General features: G+C 43.9%; 1 protein-coding gene across 2 annotated transcripts; it reads right to left on the minus strand.

Annotated features, from left to right (window-relative positions):
- Positions 1 to 3,155: 3,155 nt before the first annotated feature.
- On the minus strand, positions 3,156 to 22,189 carry PLPBP (pyridoxal phosphate binding protein). 2 transcript variants are annotated; one of them, XR_010318649.1, is made up of 9 exons: positions 22,035 to 22,189; positions 19,118 to 19,225; positions 19,005 to 19,040; positions 18,394 to 18,469; positions 15,498 to 15,632; positions 8,783 to 8,925; positions 8,070 to 8,168; positions 5,566 to 7,194; positions 3,156 to 4,382 (listed from the first exon to the last, which is right to left on the minus strand). XR_010318649.1 is itself a non-coding variant. In XM_003412539.3 (8 exons), exons 1-8 carry the CDS (start codon positions 22,131 to 22,133, stop codon positions 7,063 to 7,065), a joined length of 828 nt encoding a protein of 275 aa, XP_003412587.1. In that variant the 5' UTR covers positions 22,134 to 22,168; the 3' UTR covers positions 5,896 to 7,062. The 2 variants fall into 2 exon arrangements, 1 of the variants encoding a protein (XP_003412587.1); XM_003412539.3 differs by lacking the exon at positions 3,156 to 4,382 and having other exon boundaries at positions 5,896 to 7,194; positions 22,035 to 22,168.
- Positions 22,190 to 23,479: the final 1,290 nt, after the last annotated feature.

Consider the following 23,479-nt stretch of genomic DNA (forward strand, 5'->3'; position numbering starts at 1 on the left):
GACATCCTCTTTTTTCCTCTCCAGGGTATGAGATGTTCTCCTTTAGGTACCAGCAGGAGGCAAGGACAGCTAGACTGGGCTAGGGTGAAATAGGGCTGGCTTGGATTGCAGATCCCGAATAGCGGCTCTCTGTGCACGAAGGTGTCTGTGGGGAGCCCTTGCGATTGGCAGCAGCTCTGTGAGCCTGCAGCCCAGCTGGGATCCCCATCCCAGAGCCCCGGCCCCGCCCGGCTGAGGAGTGCTGTTGGCAGAGGCGGCCTCATGCAAATCTCTGGCTTTATCTTCCTCACAAGTTGAAACCATCAGGCCCCAGGCGCTGGACTGCAGCTTGCCTAACTCTGTCAGTTTGAGAGACAAGACACGGAACTCTGTGCTTTCATCCAAACCGGACCTTCCCTTCTTGGCTCTCCACTTGCAGGCAAGGGGGACAGGGGACCACCCCTCACTCATGCTCTCTAGGAGCCAATTTCAGAATGTTTTCACTTTTGTTCCTTATTCTGGTTTCCTCTCTGAAATGTCTGCGAGACCATCTCCACCGGGTCCCCTCGCTCCATCCTTATCCTCCAAAGGCAGTTTTGGTGGGCACTGCAGAAGCAGAGAACTCTGGGAGCCCCAGAGCACCGAGTGGCTCCATCAAAGCAGTGAGCACTCTTTGGTGCCTCATACTCTGGGGAAGCCAAATCAAAGGCAAACCCTGAATTCCTCTTGCTCACGGCCAATAAAACCTTGCTTCGTGCCGGCTTCCTCTGCTGAAATCAGATATCCTAGTAATAAACAAGTCCGAAAGGCAGGGAGGGAAAAGCTCCTGCTTCTTTCTTCTGATTAGTTTTTCTTCCTTTGAAAAAAAAGTTCTATGACAGGATGCCTGCCCCAGAAACCTGAGCAGAGAACTGCCTCCCTCTCCTCCCCTGCGCCCCTCCGTCCCCCCTCCTCTAGAATCCGGCCCCCCTCGGCTCCTGAAGGCTTGGGTGGGGCCTGGCGTCCCAAATACTAGACTGTTTAGCGAAGAACAGACCTTTACCGCCTGGAGAACTTGCCAGCTGACTAGGGGATAGCTGGGGTTCTCAGCCTTTGGCTGCTGGTGGTGGAGAGGACAGGAGAGTGGAGTTAGGACAAGCTGGGACCCCTTTTTTCTCATGTAACACTTCTGGATTGCTCACAGTACCACGGGGCTGTAAAGAGCCCTGTGCCTTCCCTGACTGTGGAGTCCACAGCTCAGAAAGCCAGACGAGGCAGGTCTTGAGCCATCCGAGGGGCTGGGAGCACAGAAGGGTTTGAAGTTGTGTTTCTGGACCTGGCCTGGGCTGGCCTTGCTCAGCCTCTTCCCAGCCTTGTCAGTCCCAGGATAAAGGTCTCTCTACATGCAGCCTGTCGTGAGGGAGTGCCCTCCCCTGGCATGCTGACATCTCCCCCCCACCAAATAGGTTTTTCAGTGACTTTGCTGTCAGAGATGCTATTCTGTTTGTTTTTCCTTCTGACACTATCTCTCCGGAGAGTTTTGGTCAGAAGAATTATGTCGAGGCTGCAGATTGCTAGAGAATTGAGCCTAATGGGGAACAGACAGACAAGACACCTTTCATGTCCAGCCAAGTCCCCCCCGCCCCCCGCTCTGCCCCCTTCTCTCTCTCCTACTTCTCATCTTCCCTTTTTGGCTTCACAGTTGGCCCTAGTTTGTGCTTGTTTCTTCGGTACATCTGGTGAATAAGGTCACACATTGATTTTATTTTGGAGATTGGCAGCTGGGTCAAGCTAGCTCCGAAAGCAGAGTGCAGCGTGGCTCCTCTGGAGGACGGGGTGGGGTGTATACTCGCACGGAGTGCATCCAGCTCGCGGCTTAGCAAGTGAGCCCAACACTTGGAGAAGGTGCTCCAGCACTTGAAGGGTGGCTTTTGCTCCTTGGTGATCTCAGAGCTTAGGAACTTGAGCTTGTAGAATTAATTTAAATACAAGAAGGGTACCAAAAAATCCTCTCCAGTTCAGCTCATCTGTGATGTACTCTATAGGGAATGTCCGCTCTGTGATGTCTGCTCTGAGGTCTCTTGGGACCTCAATCTCATTACAGGCTAGGAACTTAAGGTTAAGAACCTTCTACCTTGTGACTGGAATTCCTGGGTGGCACAAACAGCTCAGCGCTCAGTTAACCTAAAGGCTGGTGAATCCACCCAGAGGCACCTTGGAAGAAAGGCCCAGCAATCTGCTTCCAAATGGTCATGGCCATGAAAACTCTATGGGGCAGTTCTGCTCTGATACACGAAGGCACCATGGGTTGGAACTGTCTTGAAGGCAACTGGTTTACCTTGTGAACAGCCACCCAACCACACACAGCCATAGTGTATACCCACTGATGAAACTTGGTGGAAAAGAAATCCCTTATCTATGTGCCTGTCGAGGGAAGGGCAGATCAGTAAGACATTTTGGTGGATGGTTTGGATTCTTTTGGCCTTAGTGATGAGGTTGATGTAATAGCATTCAACTGATGTCATGCTAAAGACAGTGTCTTAGCCTGGGTGTTGTCTAGAGGAGCAAAACCTGTGAAGCTTATGTATATACACACATATGTGTGTGTGTGTATGTATATATGTATAGAGATTTATTTCAATAAAATGGCTCACACAGTTGCGTAGGTTAACAAGTCCCAAATCCACTGGTCAGGTGTCAGGCTGGAGGCTTCTCCTGACTTATGTTGTTGCAGGGGCTGATGAACCCAAAATCAGCAGGTCAGGCGGAAGGCTGCTGGCTTCATGTCGCAAGCAGCAGAGGTCAGAGAATGATGAGTTGGATGAAGGATTCAGAGAGAGCTTTGCCAGAATATCCATATATATTGCATACAAGCCACACACCCAAGGAAACTGATTGGCTGCTCCCATCTGATCACAAAATGAGGGACGATTACCTAACATCTGCCAAACTACGGAGAATCATGGCCTAGCCAAGTCGACACATAACCTTAACTGTCACAGTTCCCAGAGTAATTCCCAAGTGCACCACAGATGACATACCATGCTTCTCCCAGCCCTTCAGTAACAGAGTGAGTCCTTCCTGTTTCAAAGCGTTGGTGAGAAGCGCAAGGCTATTTCTTTTCTGAAGGTCAGATGTGGCACATGAACCCTGTCTTAGTCACCTAGTGCTGCTATAACAGAAATACCACAAGTGGATGGATTTAACAGAGAAGTTTATTTCTTCACAGTAAAGCAGGCTAAAAGTCCAAATTTAGGGCGTTGGCTCCAGGGGAAGGCTTTCTCTCTCAGTCGGCTCTGGAGAAGATCCTTGTCCTCAATCTTCCTCCAGACTAGGAGCTTCTCAGGCACAGGGACCCCAGATCCAAAAGATGCACTCTGCTCCTGGCACTGCTTTCTTGGTGGTATGAGGTCCCCCCCGTCTCTCTGCTTGCTTCTTCTTTTATATCTCAAGAGACTGCCTGAGGACACAATCCAGTCCTGTAGGCTGAGTCCTGCCTCACTAACACAACTGCGGCCCACCCTCGTTAACATCATAGAGGCAGGATTTACAACATATAGGAAAATCACAATACCGGGAATCATGGCCCAGCCAAATTGATACACATTTTTTTGGGGAGACATCATTCATGACAAACTCCTAGATGTCCTAGAATGTTCTGTTCTCCCTCATTCCTCCAAACGATGTCTAGCTACTAGGGGGAGAAGGACATCATTTTCCTGGCAGCCTGTGGGATAGTTTGAATCTGGAGGAGTGTGTATTAGGCAAATGGAATGATGGGAGGGGAGGGAGGAGGGAAGGCTAATCCCACCCATTGCTGGGTTTAATTCTCTCCTTTCCTTGCACCCCCACTGCTTGTGGTTTCCAAGTTTGTTCTGCATTCAGATGTGTGGATTCTCAACTATGGCAACAGTCTAAAACCATGAATCTCTTTTAGGGTATAGAAGGTTCTTTCAAACTAAACCTGCAATTTTAAGAATATGCTGCTCATCAGCGATGGGAGTCCGACATGACAGAAGATACTGGTGTGGTGTGGTGACCTCGCTCTGGACCGGAGCCTGGGTCCTGTGTTTATGGTGGGCCCCACTACCAACTCACCCTGACCTCAGACCAGGAGGGCACTGAGCCTCCTCTGGGCTTCAGCGCCCCTGTCCACAATGTATGCCAATGGGAGATGTAACAGGCAAAATCGATGAAGGACTTCCCAGGATGACAAAGTCTTGGTGGGTTCCTGAGAGGTCTCTGAGCGTCCTAAGCCTTCTGAGGCTGGCACCAGGGCAGACAAGGGCCCAGTGCCTCTGGCAGCACCATCGGACTGCTAGACTGCATAGTGTCTGACCCAGGAGAGCACTGCTGCCTCACTAAGGGAACTCGTTGTGGGATGCTGCCACGACTTTGATGAAAAGCAATCTCCCTCCTGCCCCCTGCAAAAAAAATAAAAAAAAGTCTGTCAATTCCTTTGGAAGCAGATTGCCAAGCCTTTCTTCTGAGGTCCCTCAGCATGGGTTTGAACCACCCATCTTTTGGTTAGTACCCCAGCCTTGAACTGTCTGTACCACGCAGGGAGTAACCCAGACTGCTGCCTGTTGTGAGCAGCAAAATACAAAAGTCACACCTTTGCTCAATTTTCTCTCCCAAAAGGTCCTGGCCTGCTGTGGGTACACTGTACCTATATACTTTTGTTTCTTTTCCTTACCTGGATGTGATGCAGCCTCCCCTGGCTCGCCTCCTCTCCTTGTTGTCCTCAGTCTCCAGGCATAAGGGAGAGAGACCTTGATAATGCAAACCACTCCCCCTCTCCACAGCTACCCTCAGAACCCGTTTGTACCAAGTTCACAAAGAAATGAGGTAGCTGACAGGACCCAGGGGTGTGGCAAGAGCCAGCTGTATGTATCACTGGGAAAAACCAGCTCCTCCCTAGCCTCCATCTTTGCCTTTAAAAAAAGGGAGTGAAACACAACCAATGGAATCCCTTCCAGGGTGACTTGCCGACCAGGTCCCTGGGGCTTCCTCGTTAGCCAATGGCGCCATCTAGAGGCAATCTGAAGGAGTTCCTTGCTTCAAGACACCAAAAACCAAACTCACTGCCCTTCAGTAGATTCTCACACAGATACCCTATATATATATATATATATATATATATATATATATATATATAAAAGCCAAACACATTGCCATCGAGTCGATTCCAACTCATAGCCACCCTACAGAGTAGAACTGCCCCATAGGGTTTCCAAGGAGCACCTGGTGGATTTGAACTGCTGACCTTTGGTCAGCGACTCCATAGGACAGAATAAAACTGTCCCATTGGGTTTCTAAGGAGTGCCTGGCGGATTTGAACTGCCGACCTTTTGGTTAGCAGCCAAACTCTTTTATTGTGCTTTAAGTTTACAAATCCAGTCTCTCATACAAAAACTTACATACACTTTGCTACGTACTCCTAACTGCTCTCCCCCTAAAGAGACAACACATTCTTCCTCTCCACTCTGTATTCCCCGTGTCCATTCAACCAACTCCTGTCCTCCTCTGCCTTCTCATCTCGCCTCCAGACAGGAGTTGCCCACATAGTCTTGTGTGTCTACATGAGCCAAGAAGCTCACTCCTCACCAGTATCATTTTCTTATAGTCCAGTCCAATGCCTGTCTGAAGAGTTGGCTTTGGGGATGGTTCCAGTCTTGGAGCAGCCAAACTCATAACCACTGTACCACCAGGGCTTCTATTTCTGTTAATTCCTGCCGGAACATCAGTGTTTCATTTTCGAGCCCTTAGAAGTTCAGAACTCCTCTTCTCTCCACAGCTTGGCTTTGGCTGCATCTGGGACCCAAGGGAAGCCCGCCTCCACAGGCAGGCTGGCAGGATGCCCCTCCTGTTACACTCACTTGCTACCAGATCATAAAAAATAAACTCTTTTAATTGCTTTGTAATTGGCACAGATGGTATAATTCAATTGCACGTTTTTATTTAATAGACTCTGAAATACCACACTACAGCTCAGGAACAGGTCAGGAATCATAATGGCTGGTTTTTCAAAATTACATTCAACAGCAGTGTCATGTTCTGAATGTTCTTTCATAAAGACTGGGGCTTGAATAAATATGAGAAAAAGTCACCTAGAAAATAAACAGCCACACACACTGAAGCCATCTATTCTGACTGAGAGTTGTGCTTTCTGGTTTTTGAAGATCTTCCTACTTCCTTGACAATCAAGAAGAGCTATAAAATGCTGCCTTATTAACACAGTGGAGAAGCTGTAACTGTGGCTGGAACACGCTCCTCGGGGAGAGGAGCCCCAGAGCCAGCCCTCACTGAAGCCATGAACTTGAACTGGCCTTGAAGGAATCTTCCATTTCTGGGGAGCAATGAGACTGGCGAGTGTGTTGTTGATAAATAACCACCATGAAGAGGGTTATGGTGGAGAAGACACTGAATTACCTTCTCCTCACTGCAGATCCCAGGGGAAAAAGCTCAAGGTCTTATCTCTTCAGGAGGATGGCAGGAGTACTCAAGTCCTATTTATGCCACCCCTGCAGCTTTCAGGGTCAATACCACAGGGCGGCCAGTAACACAAGCTCTTACCAGCAATAATCAACTTGGGCGATTTCCTGAAGTTACCTATACTGCCATTCCAGAGTAAAGTGTCTTCAAATCAACTCAGTAGGGTAGAAACTTGGCAGAAATCACCTAGTTCTGGGGCAGCAAAGATGATGAATCAGTAGAAGCTTGTGTGAAGCTGCTAACGATGAGGAATTTACTATTAAAGTGGAATGACATGCGGGAAGCCCCCTGACTTCAGTGACTAGAGGCATTGGTGACCAAATTTTAACCTGGAGAAGGTATTTATGATTGGCGCTCCTGGGCAGGCTTCGACATTGAATGCATTCCGCAGAAATCTCTGGATTCCTCAACTCCAATCCCAAACTGCTGCTTGATGTGAGCTTCCCACGTCAGAGTCTAAGAACAGATGAATAATCTTAGCGTTCTCAGATCATGGGAGAGCACGGCTGTGCTGTAACACGGAGAATATCAAACTCTAGGTCAGTGTGCAGTGACGTCTTCCCGGACAGGGAGCACAGGTTGTGAGCTACTGCCGGGTCGTTCCTGGGTTCAGTGTTCTGGTACCACCTCCACCGAGGCCTTCAGGTCTGCTGCGGATTCCTCCGTGGCATGTTTCTTTGAGTAATCTCGTTCTCCGAAAATGGTGCTTCCTATTCGGACATTTGTAGACCCCACTTCGATCTGTGGGAAAGAGAAAGTATCAAGACTCAGTTTATAATAATGAAATGCGGCAAATGCTGAGGGTGCACCTCTCATTCTTGCTTCGAGGGGCTTCTGTGAAGAACAATGACAACGGAGCTGAAGACAACTACAGGGCCGTGGCTCTCACTGGGACAGTACCTCCTCTCGCTGGTTTTCACAGTGACTGGGGATGTTAGATGGCCTGCGATGTGTGGGACACAGCAGCACAACCCACCTACATGCCTCTCTAATGTTCCGTGGCCAGGAAGATGAAAAACCTGTTTATAGCTCTCTGCGCATAGGATCTAATTTCATTTTACTTATAAACATGAAGTATTTTTGCACTGCTTTAATCCACAGGCCATTTCCCAGGAATGTAACTACTGCATAAACAGCGGGAAGTTTATACTTCACTTCTGGAACTTTGTCAGGTTACTCCCTGTTTCAGAAAATTATGTATTTGAGTTACTGACACAGCACACCTGTATCGACCTGTATCTATAGCTGCTGCATTCATGGTGCGTCTACATGTTAGAGGACGCACCTGACCACTTCATTAGGACTTTATGTCACAGCCATGGCCAAGCATCGACATACTGAAATGCCTTTAAAAAATTATAATTTACTTTCTTCTTACTCTCCTTTACATTGCACTTAAGGAATTACATTGATTTAAAAAATTATGTATTAGATAGGCTATAATTTCTAGAAATTTCATTTCAAGACAGAAGGGGCGTGGGGAAGGGGAGGCATTAGAATAGCTGAGAACCACTGCTATCAGGCGCCCTACTGCGACAACGGGGCATTTCAGAGGTTTCCCTCCTATTGTGGCTACAGCCTTGTGAGGCAGATAAGGGTGCCCAAAGGACACTTACTGCGTGTTGGAAGTCCACGGACATGCCCATGCTCAGCTCCACCTTGTCAGTGGGGAGGTGCAGCTTTTTACACAGCTCCTTCCGCAGGGACAATAATACCTGACAGAAAGACATGTGTGAAATTTTAGTCCTGTCTTCTCTAAGGGTGCCTGAAAGTGGCTAAATCTCAACATCTCTGACAAAGGATATTTATTCCTCGTGGTTTCAGGCCTGTCAGATTTGCCAAAAGTTACTAAAAGGGCTTTTAGGAAACTCCCCCACTTTTAAAAATACTCTGTCACTGGAGAGGAAGAAAGCTCATTTTCTCTAAATACTGTGTTCTAAAAAAACCCGTTGCTGTCAAGTTGATTCCGAATCGTAACGACCCTACAGGACAGAGAAGAACTGCTCTACATGGTTTCCAAGGAGCAGCTGGTGGATTCAAACTGCTGACCTTCTGGTTAACAGCCGAACTCCTAATTAGTGCACCACCAGGACTACACTGTGTTCTAGTCAGGGTCAAACTGAGCTGAGAAAGGTCTATGGGGTTCTGGGAGCCCGTCGTTCCCCCTTCCTTAGGCACAGTCTTCAGGAGAGGGTTATTCTGACAGACGACATCTGGGATGTCTCTGAAGCTTACACAACAGCAAGCTGTGAAGGAGCATTTTACTAAGATGCTTCTTCAGCCGGTGAGTGATCTGCCCCCTTACCTCCGGCCCCCAGCCCCTCCATACCTGGAAGTCTGGATTTGGTCCTTGACTAAGATCATGCCCAAAGCTTCCTATGGTCATCAGCCCCACAAATTCCAGGCTGGGGCACTTGGCATTTATGTGTTCCACCATGGCTATTGTCTCTGAAGGTGGAAGGCCATGTTTATCTTCACAAAAAGAAAAACAGACATATACCAAATGTTTTAAATAGCCAAAAGAAGGCTTCATTAAAAAAAAAAAATTTTTTTTTGTTTTTTTATAACAAAGAGCTCACTCCCAGACAATAGGACCTCCTGAAAGAACTTCCTCCTCAAGTCCTAAAGAGTAACTTTATACTTGGGGTCTTTTTCTGTGCTGCTCCCCTTCTGGTCAGGTTCTGAATTTCTCTTTATCTCAATATCTGTGAGGACAACGAAGGTAGAGGGAGAAAAAAAAACACTGCTTTTCTTGGGATACCAGGAAGAGTCACAAGCCTAAATTCCAGATGAACTTGAGAATTATTTTCTAAATCTGGCATTTTTGATTGTTTTATTAATCTATTAATAGAATTGGAGAAACAATTAAAATAAACCAGAGATTAAAGTAAAATTAGATATTTGCAAAATTTAACTGACCTCATTAACTAACAACTAGTGGAGGACTCTGTGGCAAATGACTGCCATGCTCTGGTCCCATTTATCAAATGGAGGTGTACGAATAATCACTTCACTCTTTGATTAGAGCAAATAAGAGCTAATGATCAACGAATGATATAACAAATATTTGATCTGGAGTAGATTCCAGATTTACCTCTATTGATAGTACAGTGTAGCTGTAACCTGGGTGCATGCATCTCTAACAACGATAATTACTAAACTTCACTGAACACCTGTGTGCCAGGCATACGCGCCAAGTCCTAAGAGCTTTTCCTTTAATGCAATACCTATGAGGTAAGTACTCCATTTCTATTCTAAAGATGAGGAAACTGAGGCACAGGAAGGCTAAGTACCTTTTACAAAGTCACATACCTAGGAACTGTGGAATGGAGATTTGAGCCCAGGTAGTCTGACTCCAGGGCCTACTGGGAAACAGATGCCAAATCTGTGCTCCCTCATCCTGTGATTTGCTGAATACTGGCGCTTTGACGGTTGTAAGCAAACAACTGATCTGTACACATTAATTGTTAATACACAGCTAACAGGTGACTTGTACAGGGTTCTACGCTAGCAGCTTTACCTGTATCACCAAATACTATCCTCATAATACCCTCTCCAGTAGGTACTACTAAGATATCGTTGTCAGCCAAGGAAACTGAGGTACACAGAGGTTAAGTAACTTGCCCAAGTTACGAAGCTGCAAAGCGGAGGAGCCCAAACCCAAGGTCTGTCTGATTTCAAAGCGCATGCCCCTATTCACTACGTTATGTTGTTAGCCCAGCCCTGTACAGGTATTCATTGACTGGTGCTCACAGTGATTTCTTCTACTCTGCCTTGATGCAATACTAAATCCTTTTTAAAAAAATTATTTTGTTGTTGTTGAGAATACACACAGCAAAACATATACCAATTCAACAGTTTCCACATGTACCATTTAGTGACACTGATTACATTCTTAGAATTGTGCGACCATTCTCACCCCCCTTTTCTGAGTTCTTCCTCCTCCACTAATATAAATTCACTGCCCCCTAAGGTTCCTATCTCATCTTTCAAGTTGTTATCAATTTGATCCCATATAGTTTTTTTATTTTTTAGTAATTTTTATTGTGTTTTAAGTGAAAGTTTACAAATCAAGTCAGTGTGTCACATATAAGCTTATATACACCTTACTCCATACTCCCACTTACTTACCCCCTAATGAGTCAGCCCGCTCCCTCCTTCCATGACGATTTTGCCAGTTTCTAACCCTCTCTACCCTCCCATCTCCCCTCCAGACAGGAGATACCAACACAGTCTCAAGTGTCCACCTGATACAAGTAGCTCACTCTTCGTCAGCATCTCTCTCCAACCCATTGTCCAGTCCCTTCCATGTCTGATGAGTTGTCTTCAGGAATGGTTCCTGTCCTGGGCCAACAGAAGGTTTGGGGACCATGACCGCCAGGATTCCTCTAGTCTCAGTCAGACCATTAAGTCTGGTCTTTTTATGAGAATTTGGGGTCTGTATCTCACTGTTCTCCTGCTCCCTCAGGGGTTCTCTGTTGTGCTCCCTGTCAGGGCAGTCATCGGCTGTGGCCAGGCACCATCTAGTTCTTCTGGCCTCAGGATGATGTAAGTCTCTGGTTCATGTGGCCCTTTCTGTCTCTTGGGCTCATAGTTATCGTGTGACCTTGGTGTTCTTCATTCTCATTTGATCCAGGTGGGTTGAGACCAATTGATGCATCTTAGGTGGCCGCTTGTTAGCATTTAAGACCCCTGACACCACACTTCAAAGTGGGATGTAGAATGTTTTCATAATAGAATTATTTTGCCAATTGACTTAGAAGTCCCCTTAAGCCATAGTCCCCAAACCCCAGCCCTTGCTCCGCTGACCTTTGAAACATGCAGTTTATCCTGGAAACTTCTTTGCTTTTGGTCCAGTCCAGTTGAGCTGACCTTCCGTATATTCCCTTCACCTAAACCAGTTCTTATCTACTAACTAATCAGTAAATAACCCTCTCCCACCCTCCCTCTCTCCCCGCCTCGTAACCACAAAAGTATGTGCTCTTCTCAGTTTATACTATTTCTCAAGATCTTATAATAGTGGTCTTATACAATATTTGTCCTTTTGCCTCTGGCTAATTTCACTCAGCATAATGCCTTCCAGGTTCCTTCATGTTATGAAATGTTTCACAGATTCGTCACTGTTCTTTATCGATGCGTAGTATTCCACTGTGTGAATGTACCACAATTTATTTAACCATTCATCCGTTGATGGACACCTTGGTCGCTTCCAGCTTTTTGCTATTGTAAACAGAGCTGCAATAAACATGGGTGTGCATATATCTGTTAGTGTAAAAGCTCTTATTTCTCTAGGGTATATTCCTAGGAGTGGGATTTCTGGGTTGTATGGTAGTTCTACTTCTAACTTTTTAAGAAAACGCCAAATAGATTTCCAAAGTGGCTGTACCATTTTACATTCCCACCAGCAGTGTATAAGAGTTCCAATCTCTCCACAGCCTCCCCAACATTTATTATTACTTTTTTTGGATTAATGCCAGCCTTGTCGGAGTGAGATGGAATCTCATTGTAGTTTTAATTTGCATTTCTCTAATGGCTAAAGATCGAGAGCATTTTCTCATGTATCTGTTAGGTGCCTGAATATCTTCTTTAGTGAAGTGCGTGTTCATATCCTCTGCCCACTTTTTGATTGGGTTGTTTGTCTTTTTGTGGTTGAGTTTTAACAGAATCATATAGATTTTAGAGATCAGGCACTGGCTGGAGATGTCATAGCTGAAAATTCTTTCCCAATCTGTAGGTGGTCTTTTTACTCTTTTGGTGAAGTCTTTAGATGAGCATAGGTGTTTGATTTTTAGGAGCTCCCAGTTATCTGGTTTCTCTTTGTCATTTCTGGTAATGTTTTGTATTCTGTTTATGCCTTGTATTAGGGCTCCTAATGTTGTCCCTATTTTTTCTTCCATGATCTTTATCGTTTTAGTCTTTATATTTAGGTCTTTGATCCACTTGGAGTTAGTTTTTGTGGATGGTGTGAGGTATGGATCCTGTTTCATTTTTTTGCAAATGGATATCCAGTTATGCCAGCACCATTTGTTAAAAAGACTATCTTTTCCCCAATTACCTGACACTGGGCCTTTGTCAAATATCAGCTGCTCATATGTGGATGGATTTATATCTGGGTTCTCAATTCTGTTCCATTGGTCTATGTGCCTGTTGTTGTACCGGTACCAGGCTGTTTTGACTACGGTGGCTGTATAATATGTTCTAAAATCAGGTACAGTGAAGCCTCCCACTTTCTTCTTCTTTTTCAGTAATGCTTTACTTACCCGGGGCTTCTTTCCCTTCCATATGAAGTTGGTGATTTTTCTATCACATTAAAAAATGTCATTGGAATTTGAATCGGAAGTGCATTGTATATATAGATGGCTTTTGGTAGAACAGACATTTTTACTATGTTAAATCTTCCTATCCATGAGCAAGGTATGTTTTTCCACTTATGTAGGTCCTTTTTAGTTTCTTGCACTAGTACTTTCTAGTTTTCTTTGTATAGATCTTTTACATCTTTGGAAAGATTTATTCCTAAGTATTTTATCTTCTTGGGGGCTACTGTGAATGGTATTGATTTGGTGATTTCCTCTTCGATGTTCTTTTTGTTGATGTAGAGGAATCCAACTGATTTTTGTATGTTTATCTTATAACCTGAGACTCTGCCAAACTCTTCTATCAGTTTCAGTAGTTTTCTGGAGGATTCCTTAGGGTTTTCTGTGTATAAGATCATGTCACCTGCAAATAGAGATAACTTTACTTCCTCCTTGCCAATCCAGATGCCCTTTATTTCTTTGTCTAGCCTAATTGCTCTGGCTAGGACCTCTAGCACAATGCTGAATAAGAGCGATGATAAAGGGCATCCTTGTCTGGTTCCCGTTCTCAACGGAAATGCTTTCAGGGTCTCTCCATTTAGGGTGATGTTGACTGTTGGCTTTGTATAGATGCTCTTTATTATGTTGAGGAATTTTCCTTCAGTTCCTATTTTGCTGAGAGTTTTTATCATAAATGGGTTTTGGACTTTGTCAAATGCATTTTCTGCATCAATTGATAAGATCATGTGGTTTTTGTCTTTTATTTATATGGTGGATTACATTAATGGTTTTTCTAATATTAAACCAACCTTGCATACCTGGTATAAATCCCACTTGGTCGTGGTGGATTATTTTTTTGATATGTTGTTGAATTCTGTTGGCTAGAATTTTGTTGAGGATTTTTGCATCTATGTTCATGAGGGATATAGGTCTGTAATTTTCTTTTTTTGTGCTGTCTTTATCTGGTTTTGGTATCAGGGAGATGGTGGCTTCATAGAATGAGTTAGGTAGTATTCCCCCATTTTCTATGCTTTGAAATACCTTTAGTAGTAGTGGTGTTAACTCTTCTCTGAAAGTTTGGTAGAACTCTGCAGTGAAGCCGTCCGGGCCAGGGCTTTTTTTTGTTGGGAGTTTTTTGATTACCTTTTCAATCTCTTTTTTTGTTATGGGTCTATTTAGTTGTTCTACTTCTGATTGTGTTAGTTTAGGTAGGTAGTGTTTTTCTAGGAATTCATCCATTTCTTCTAGGTTTGCAAATTTGTTAGAGTACAATTTTTTGTAATAATCTGATATGATTCTTTTAATTTCAGTTGGGTCTGTTGTGATGTGGCCCACCTCGTTTCTTATTCGGGTCATTTGTTTCCTTTCCTGTATTTCTTTGTCAGTCTGGCCAATGGTTTATCAATTTTGTTACTTTTTTCAAAGAACCAGCTTTTGGCTTTGTTAATTCTTTCAATTGTTTTTCTGTTCTCTAATTCATTTAGTTGAGCTCTAATTTTTATTATTTGTTTTCTTCTGGTGCCTGATGGATTCTTTTGTTGCTCGCTTTCTATTTATTCAAGTTGTAGGGACAATTCCCTGATTTTGGCTCTTTCTTCTTTATGTATGTGTGCATTTATCGATATAAATTGACCTCTGAGCACTGCTTTTGCTGTGTGCCCAGAGGTTTTGATAGGAAGTGTTTTCATTCTTGTTGCATTCTATGAATTTCTTTATTCCCTCCTTTTTTTTTAATGTCTTCTATAACCCAGTCTTTTTTGAGCAGGGTATTGTTCAATTTCCAAGTATTTGATTTCTTTTCCCTAATTTTTCTGTTATTGATCTCCACTTTTATGGCCTTGTGGTCTGAGAAGATGCTTTGTAATATTTCGATGTTTTGGATTCTGCAAAGGTTTGTTTTATGACCTAACTCATATAGTTTTTAAAAGAACATATGCTCAAGGCAGGTATTTTTCACTAGTTAAGCTAAACTACTGGTTGGCTTTAAGAAGATTTCAGGGAATAATTTTGGTTAAAGATTATCTCAGGGCAATTTTCAGGCGTTCATCCAATCTTCATGGCTCCAGGAAGTCTGAAGTCCATGAAAATTTGAAATTCTGTTCTGTATTTCCCTCCTTTTGATCAGGATTCTTCTATAGAATCTTTGATCAAAATATTCATTAACAGTAGCTGGGCACCATCCAGTTCTTCTGGTCTCATGGCAAAGGAGGCAGCTGCTCACTGAGGCCAATACCCACAAATTCCACTTCCTCCTCCTGTTCCTGACTCTCTTTCTTCCTCTCTTGCTCCAGGTGAATAGAGACCAACTGTCATGCCTTGGATGGCCTCTTGCAAGCTTTTAAGACCCCAGGGACTACAGACCAAATTATGAGGTAGAACAGAAGCACTAAACATGTTATTAGGTCAATTAACTGGGATGTCCCATGAACTACATAAGTTTTTAAGACCTGCCAAGTATTATACATATAACTTTGCAGTCCCTTACAGGAGTGATGACGACCTTTGGGAATTTTCAGAAGGTCAAAGTCACAATCTCCTTCTTGACTCTCCATGTGTTAAAGAATTATCTGTGGACTGACCTGCATGTACTATCTGGATCATACAGAACACAGCTTACTTGGGGATCTGTGATTTCTTCCCATAACCTTACCCGTCAGATACTTAGGACTGTCATTTTCCCTTAGTCTCACTCATCTTAAGGGAAAGAAAAACCAACCAACCAATCTCTATAATTTAGGTCTGATTACTTACTCTCCTCTCCACTGCTGTTAATTTGTACCATAACCTTTAACCTTTCTGGAGAACCTTTTTTCTGCCAGGAGCTGTTCACTTTGTCTGCCAATTTCACAGAATCCACTGTTTCCAGCATGAAGAGATTGGGGACAGCTGTAAGGAGAAAGAAGCAGGGTAGTATTGTTCACTTCCCCTATTTCAGTGAACAACATGCAACAAACCCTTAACCTGTTAGGGGGTGAAATAATTCCCCTTCAGGCAATGTGTTGATTATACGTCATATGCATTGTCTCTTTTTAACCTTCACCAAAATTCATGAAACACTATTATCTCTATTTTAGAGATGGGGAAACTGAAGGAAGGATAGTTTAAAAAAGTTTACAAAATTAACAAATATTAGAGCTGTGAGGTGAACTTAGGCAATCTGACTCCACGTTCTTAATGCTGAATTTGAGTTCAGGCTTTTTTGCTTAAAGAAACATGAATTTAAAAAAAATTATAAAAAGCATGCCTGTTTGATGTAAAAAAATTAAGCAGACATGGGGGAAGAGAGATGCCAAGTCACGTGAAAATGGCCCAGGAGCTCAAAAGAGACAAGGGCCTTCCTCAAGAGCTGACAGAGACAAAAAGTAATCCCCTCGAGTCAGCACCCTGAATTCACACTCCTAGCCTTATAAACTGTGAGAAAATAAATTTCTACTTGTTAAAGCCACACACTTGTGGTATTTTTCTGTTATAGCAGCACTAGATAACTAAGATATTTAAGCTGTTCCCACCTTCTGGCTATTGTGAACGGTGCTGCAATGAACAGTGATGTACCATATCTGTTTGTGTTCTTGCTTTCAATTCTTCTGGGTATATACCTAATAGTGGAGTTGCTGGATCAGGTAATTCCACATTTAATTTTTCTGAGGAACCAACAATAAAACTGATAAACCTCTAGCTACACTGATTAAAAAAAAAAAAAGAGAAAGGAGACAAACTGCCAATGTCAGAAGAGTTGACATCACTATATATTCTACAACTATTAACAGGCTAATAAGGTGGTATTACAAACGACTTAGATGCAATGGACAAACTCCTTGAAAGACACAAAGTACCAAAAGCTTCACTCAAGAAGAAACAGATTATATGAAAAACCCTATGATTATTAAAGAAATTAAAACTGTAATTAAAAACCTTCTCACAAAAACCTTCACCATGCCACACTGGTGAATTCTACTAGTTAAGAAAAAAATAATACCAATCCCATGTAAACTCTTCTCCGATATGAGACTAAAAGCACATTCTAAAAACAAATAGTTTAATAAATTGGACTTGATCAAACTAAAAAGTTTTGCTTTTTCAAAAGACTGTTAAGAGAATGAAAAGACAAGCTACAGACTGGGAGAAAATATTTGAGAAATACGTATCTGATAAAGGACTCATTTTGTTTTTTATCCAGAATATATAAAGAACTCTCTAAACTCAACAGTAAGAAAATAAACAAGCCCTTTAGAAAACAGCCAAAAGACTTGAATAGACACTTCCGAAGAGAATACCTGATGGCAAATACATAACTTGAACTCTTGTACACTGCTGGTGGGAATGTAAAATGGTACAACCACTTTGGAAAACATTTTGGCAGTTTCTCAATAAGTTAAACACACACCTATCATGTGATTCAGCCATTCCAGTTTTACTTCAAGAGGAAAGGAAATACATGTCCATACCAAGACTTGCAGACAGCTGTTTGTAGCAACTTTATTTGTAACAGCCAAAAAACTGGAAGCATCTCAAAAGTCCATCAACAGCTGAATGGATAAACAAATTGTGATATATCCGGACAACGGAACACCACAACAAAATGGAATGAACCACTGATATACACAACATGGATGAATCTCAAAATAATCATGCCGAGTGAAAAAAGACAAAAAAAAAGAGTACACACTTTATGATTCCATTTATATAAAACTCTAAAAAACGTAAACTCATTTATGACAGAAAGCAGATCAGTGATTGCTTGGGAAGGGGAAATGGGAAGAGACGGAGAGATGAATTACAAAGAAGGATGAGGAAACTTTTGAGGTATTGGATATGCTTGCTATCTTGATTGCTATGATGATTTCATGATACACACACACATGCACACGCATACGTATGTACGGAGCCCTGGTGATGCAGTGGTTAAGTGTTCAGCTGCTAACCAAAAGGTCAGCAGTTTGAATCCACAGCCGCTCCTCAGCTATGGGGCAGTTCTACTCTGTCCTATTGGGTTGCTACAAGTCGGAATCAGCTTGACGGCAACTGGTTTATATTCATATAAATACGAATACGTATGTGTTTCAAAACCTATCCAATTGTATACTTTAAATATGTGCAGTTTAATATATGTCAATTATACTTAAAGATGTTTTAAAGAAAAAGTTATTTTAAATTTTGGGCTCGAGAGAAATATTCAGCTACTCAAGAAGATTTCCACGTGTCATGTCATACAGTTAAGTCTTTCTCTAGTGAATTCTTAATTTTACTCTGTTTAAAGGGAAAAAGGACAAAAATGTCTCTTTTGCAAGTTAAAAATTTTATGGGCAATAATTCTTTACAACGTATTTGAAAGACCACCAAATAATACCTAACATGAGATAGGCTAAGTATCCACGCATATATAACCCCGTTAATTAAAACTCATTCTGCTCTTGGTGGGATGTTTTCTCCTTTTGTTAAGAACGAAGACTTCTTTCCTGAGAGAAACTCCAAAACACAAACAGTGAGCTGTGTGCATTTTAAAAACTGTTCCCTCTGTATACAGTCGCTATGAGCCAGAATCGACTCAACAGCAGTGGATTTTTTTTTTTTTTTTTCCTGTCACTGAAGGTAGGTAGTATAGGGGATACAACTATGTAGCAACTTTGTATTTAGATTTTTATCTTACCTATCAATTTATTGACATTTTGTTTCTGTAGGTGGCCAATGAAGTGCCATTTGATCTCAGGACATGAAGACAGAATCTGAAGGGAAAAAATGCATCTATGTTTGACTCAGATTTTATGGAGGTCTTGTCAATTCAAACTTCTTGCACACTCTCCTCTGGCCTTTCATATCTATGCTCTGTTCCTTAAATTCGGTGAACCATTATTGCCATCTTCAGCCAGCCTCCCAATGAGGTGAAAGGATACTTAAGAGAAAAATCTTAAAGCCTCTGTTCTTTTGTCTCCTCACCCCCTTCTTCCCATTAACTCCCTCCAACTTCCGGTATCACCCGTTCAAGATGAACTGATCTATGCTTTCAAACTCAAAAGCATCCAAGATTACAGGAAACTCCTAAACTCACCATTTCCAAAAAACCACAAGAGAGAAAAGTATAAGGCCAGAATAAGAAAAGCTAGCTGAGAAAAATTTGGGGCTCAAGGGAAAGTAGACACCCTTCCCCGCCACCCGCCCATTTCAACATCCTGCTCTAAAACCCAACCACCACCCTGGGTCTAATTCTCAACTGAAGAGCCAAGGTTATACATAAACTAAAGAATTCAGATGTTCACTTACTTTAGGATTTGATGCTTTTTCTAGCAGTTCCTGAACCTAAAGGGTCAAAACAGAACAAGTTAGAAGCCTGGCGACCATGTTCTTCCAAAGGCACTTTGGAAAAGGGCTCTTACATAGTTCTCCCCGAAGGTGCGCTGGCCATGACTGTACGCCTCGATCACCATGTCTGCAGGTTTGGTTTTGCTAACGGCCACTAGCCGGGGCTGGATGGCTGGGAGATCCTGCCAAGAGGGAAACAGCCAGGTGAGTGAATGTTTGAGAATAATACCCCAGTACGTCCTGTAGAGTAGATCTGCCTAGATCTCATCTTGGTATTTGCTAAGACGCATTCTTCTGATGCTGCAAGGAGGTCAGTATTAAATAATGTTGATCAAATGTCTTTCACATGCACAGCATTTCAATCAAATATGTCATTTACCTTCGTATCTAGCTCTCAGGAGAGCTGCGCAGGTAAGTTAAAGGAACTCGATGGGACTGCCTTATTTTTCTGGGTCTTGCAAGTTTTCTGCCTTTGACAGAGTGCAGACTACCACTTTCTATTGCTATTAGTGGAAAAATAGTTTTTCTTCTCTGAGAGGTTTCCACGTTACCCAAGTGCCAGCTTTTGCAGCTTTTACTGTATTTTCCTTGGTTCACTCCTTACAGCTCTGGGCTGGTAACTGTTGTTTACAGCTCAGTGAGCCGCTAAATCCTATAAGACCCAAATATAAAATTAAAAACATCCCTTCTATTGCGACAGCAAATGAGAAACCCACCCAAACCCACCCAGTGCCGTCGAGTTGATTCTGATTCATAGCGACCAGTGTGTTCTTAATATCAAAAGGCTCCATCAACGTGAGAAGGCCCATGCTGTTCCTGCATCCATTTCAACGGTGGGGTGCCCTCTTGGGCCTCCTGTAACATCCATCCACCAAGCATTACTCACTCACTGAGTCGGCCTCACTGATGCTGAGGACATGATGAGGCAGGTGCATTGATTTTGCCCTTTTTGGTAGCTCAGCTCCAAATAGCTTAGAAATTGCTTATCATACAATGGAAACTGAGAAAAGACAGAGGCAATGGAGCCAAGAACACGTCAGAATCTGTCATCAGACACTGTATATTCCCATCAGCCAATGGGTACTTCAAAGGGCTCTAATGACCACCATGGTAAAAGTAGCAAGCGCCTTATTAATAGGATGCTCTCACATCCAAATTGCCATATGTACTTCAACTGCCACAAGCTCAGAGCACCTTCCTACAGTTCTCATCCATGCCGTCAGCCCTGAAGCAGGGATATAATACATCTGTGAATTGGGTGACCATACATCTTGGTTTGCTGCACCAGTCTTGGCTTTATTCCTAAGGTCCTGGTGTAATTATTAATACCACTCTCATTCACTCAATGAATCAATAACCAGTGGCAGAACTGGGACCAGAACTGGAAAACTCTACAGACTCAGGTCTAGGCCTTCCCATGGCCGTAACGTAAAGAGCAGAGTTTTCTTGCATTCTGTTGCAACCAAATCACACAGAGGCAGCAGGAGAAGAGATTCATCTAGCCTTCTATAGTTCAGTCTTCATGTATCCCATCCTCTGAATTTTCACACAGTAAAAAAAAAAAAAAAAAAAAAAAAAAAAAATTTTTTTTTTTTTTTTTAAAGAATCACAGTATTTTTAAATACGGAAGAAGTCAGGTCAATCAGCAAAAAGTCTCCTCTTCCTCCCTTCTGAGGGCTACCTTACCAAGAAAAACAAACAAAGAAACAAAAAAAGTTGCCACCGAGTCAGCTCTGACTCATGGTGACCCCATGTGCATCAGAGTGGAACTGTGCTCCATAGGGTTTTCAATGGCTAATTTTTTAGAAGTGGATTGCCAGGCCTTTCTTCTGACGCACTGCTGGGCAGACTCGCATCTCCAACCTCCTGGCTAGCAGCCGAGCAAGTTATCTGTTTGCACCAGCCAGGGTCCCTGAGGTCTAAGTTACCAGCCTCTTTTATGAGACCATGTCATAACTCCTAGGATTATGCTGATGAATGATGGCTTACAGGGAAAAAAGTGGAACAGGCAGTCCATTTCCCTGAATTACTCCGGGGAGAACCAGGGACTCCCTAGATTTTCCTTGGAGAATCACTGAGAATCATAGAACATCAAGGCCAGAAGGAAGCTGAAAGCTTTCAGAGCTCATCCAGCTGCCTGTACAGATGAGAAAACCAAGAGAGCCAAAGCAGTTAAGTGACTTGTTCAAGGTAAAAGCTAATTAGTGGCCAAAGGACTAAGATGCAGGTCTTCCGCCTCTAGGTAAGCACTCTGTGGTGACACCATAAATGCCTGATCTGAGGAATGTCTGACCTTTGTTCAGGTCTGTCTCACTCATCACTATTCAGCTTAAAGTTGCAGGAGTAAGATAGATATTGACTCTTGAGCTAATGAAATTCCAAGGGGAGAAAAAAAAATATATGTATATATATAAAGAAAAAAAATCTCTCCTTAAACTGCGTGGGATTGGATGTCACACAGCTCCCTCCCGCTCCAAAGGCGCAAGGACAGCTCTGTAGAGCCTGCAAAGCACCGCCAATCAACCGTCTCCTTAGCCTACGAGTGGAACGGACATGGACTGAGCATACACAGCTGTCGCGCACGTGATCTCGGGTGGGTCTGGCCTCCTTTGGGTGCTCTTGTATCAGGCTTCTTTCCTTGTAGCTCTGGGCACAGGCCTGACCCTGCTCGCGTCCGCCAAGGCTGTCGACTCCTACACAAAGCGGGATGGGCGAGCGGCCGCGCTACCTGGCCGTCACCTTCCCGGGGTAGCGGTCCCCTCTGCTCCTCCTAAGCCAACTTCCGGAAACCCTGACCGACTCACCCCGACGTCGCTGAGGGAACCCTCCGCTGGCCTTTTGCGGGCTGTGCAACCCCCACCAGTGCCAAGGCACCCGCCAGGTCCCGCCCTCCGGGAGACCCATCTGCGTCGCCGTGACGACCCATTCCCACGCAGGTGTCCCCTTCGTAACAGCCGCCGCCCGCCGTCCCAACGCGGACACCTCCCTCACCTGCGGCCGTCGCGCCACAGCCTGCTGCACGCGCTCGTTCACCATCCGCAGCGCGAACCCGACTCCCAGCTCGGCCGACATGGTGCCAGCTCTCCACATTCCCCCAGGACCAAGGCCGAGCCTCAGCTGCCCGGGCACCCCCAGCCCGAGACCACCATCCGGTCCCGCCCAGCTAACGCCTCCATGTAGGCCAATCACCGCTCACCACCGAGTTGTCTCACCCAATCGACACCCGGCATCGCAGGGCAGGGAGGGAGGTGGGCGTAGGGGCGGCTCCGCCTCTTGGCGCGGCCATGTTGGGGAGGTCGCCAGGGTCCTCGTTGCGTACAGACGGGGGACGCCTTTTCCCTGGGTGCGGGGCCGGGCAGCTAGGGCCCTGGGGTCGCTGTCCGTGGGGTCGCCGGGCTCGGTTCCCAGCGCCGCCGGGCGAGCGGTTTTCGCTTTCCAACTACCTGAGCCGCTGCCTTGCCTCACCGCCCCCGTCAAAGGGACTGTTCTCTGGGTTCTGTTCCATTTTCGAAATGGCTTTACAAAGATGGAGGAACTTAGATTTCTGTGCGGAAGGACCAGGGTTGGAAGCTGCTAGAGTGGGCGGCATAGCTTTTAGTATTTCAGAGGATTCCTGTGAGGAACCGTTAAGAGATGGAAAAGAAAACGAAAAAAACATGATTCAAATGTATGGCTATTTTGTCATCCTTTAGACCAGTGCTGTCCAATAGAAATATTCGAACTTCATAAATAATTTTAAAATTTCCGGTAGACATAATAGTTTTTATTTTTAAAGAGGCAAAAATTTTTAATATTTTACTTAACATATCCAAAATAATATTTCGACATGTAGTCAATAGAAAAATTTAATATTTTACATTCTTTGTATTGTAGTCTCTGAAATGCGATGTATGATTTTTCCCTGGCAGCACGCCTCAATTGGAGCTATCCGTATTTCCACTGGTCAGGGGCCACTGGTGGCTGGTGCTACCCTATCGGAAAGCATAGCTTTAGACAGTCTCGTGCGGGCTCAGCACACATTCAGCCCAATTCTTGAATCTCTTACGTGTCCACCTTTGAGCAATACGAAGGTCATAAGCTTGGTAAGACAAAAAATGGAAAGGCTAACACAGTAGAATGCTACGTTTAATAGTCAGATGGTGAACTGCTGACCTTTTGGTTAGCAACCAAATGCTTAACCACTGCACCACCCTCCCCTCCAGTGTATGGTATATATGTGTGGCTTTCAAAAAAAATTAGAATGATTTCAACTTTGAATTTCTGCTAAAAACCACTTATTACAGTGCTTTGTCCAAAGCAAGGGCAAGTGCTCAATGTCAGTTATCACCCACCATGCCCCAACTTTTCTATTCAGTGAACATTTATTCAAGATTTGCTCTGTAAAATTACCCTGGCGAGATCAGGATGAGTAAGAAAGGCTCTCATCCTCGATGAAT

This window comes from Loxodonta africana, chromosome 19 (assembly GCF_030014295.1).
Source record: "Loxodonta africana isolate mLoxAfr1 chromosome 19, mLoxAfr1.hap2, whole genome shotgun sequence".
Taxonomy (NCBI): Eukaryota; Metazoa; Chordata; class Mammalia; order Proboscidea; family Elephantidae; genus Loxodonta; species Loxodonta africana.

Bases quoted from the DNA above. Each gene is read 5' to 3' on its own strand.
- PLPBP (XM_003412539.3), bottom strand. From the start codon at position 22,133: ATGTGGAGAGCTGGCACCATGTCGGCCGAGCTGGGAGTCGGGTTCGCG. The intron at 8,926-15,497 runs GTAAGTAATCAG...CTTTTTGTGAAG, and splicing joins TAACAGCAGTGGAGAGGAGA to ATAAACATGGCCTTCCACCT. The intron at 8,169-8,782 runs GTATGGAGGGGC...TCTTTCTGTCAG, and splicing joins GACCAAATCCAGACTTCCAG to GTATTATTGTCCCTGCGGAA.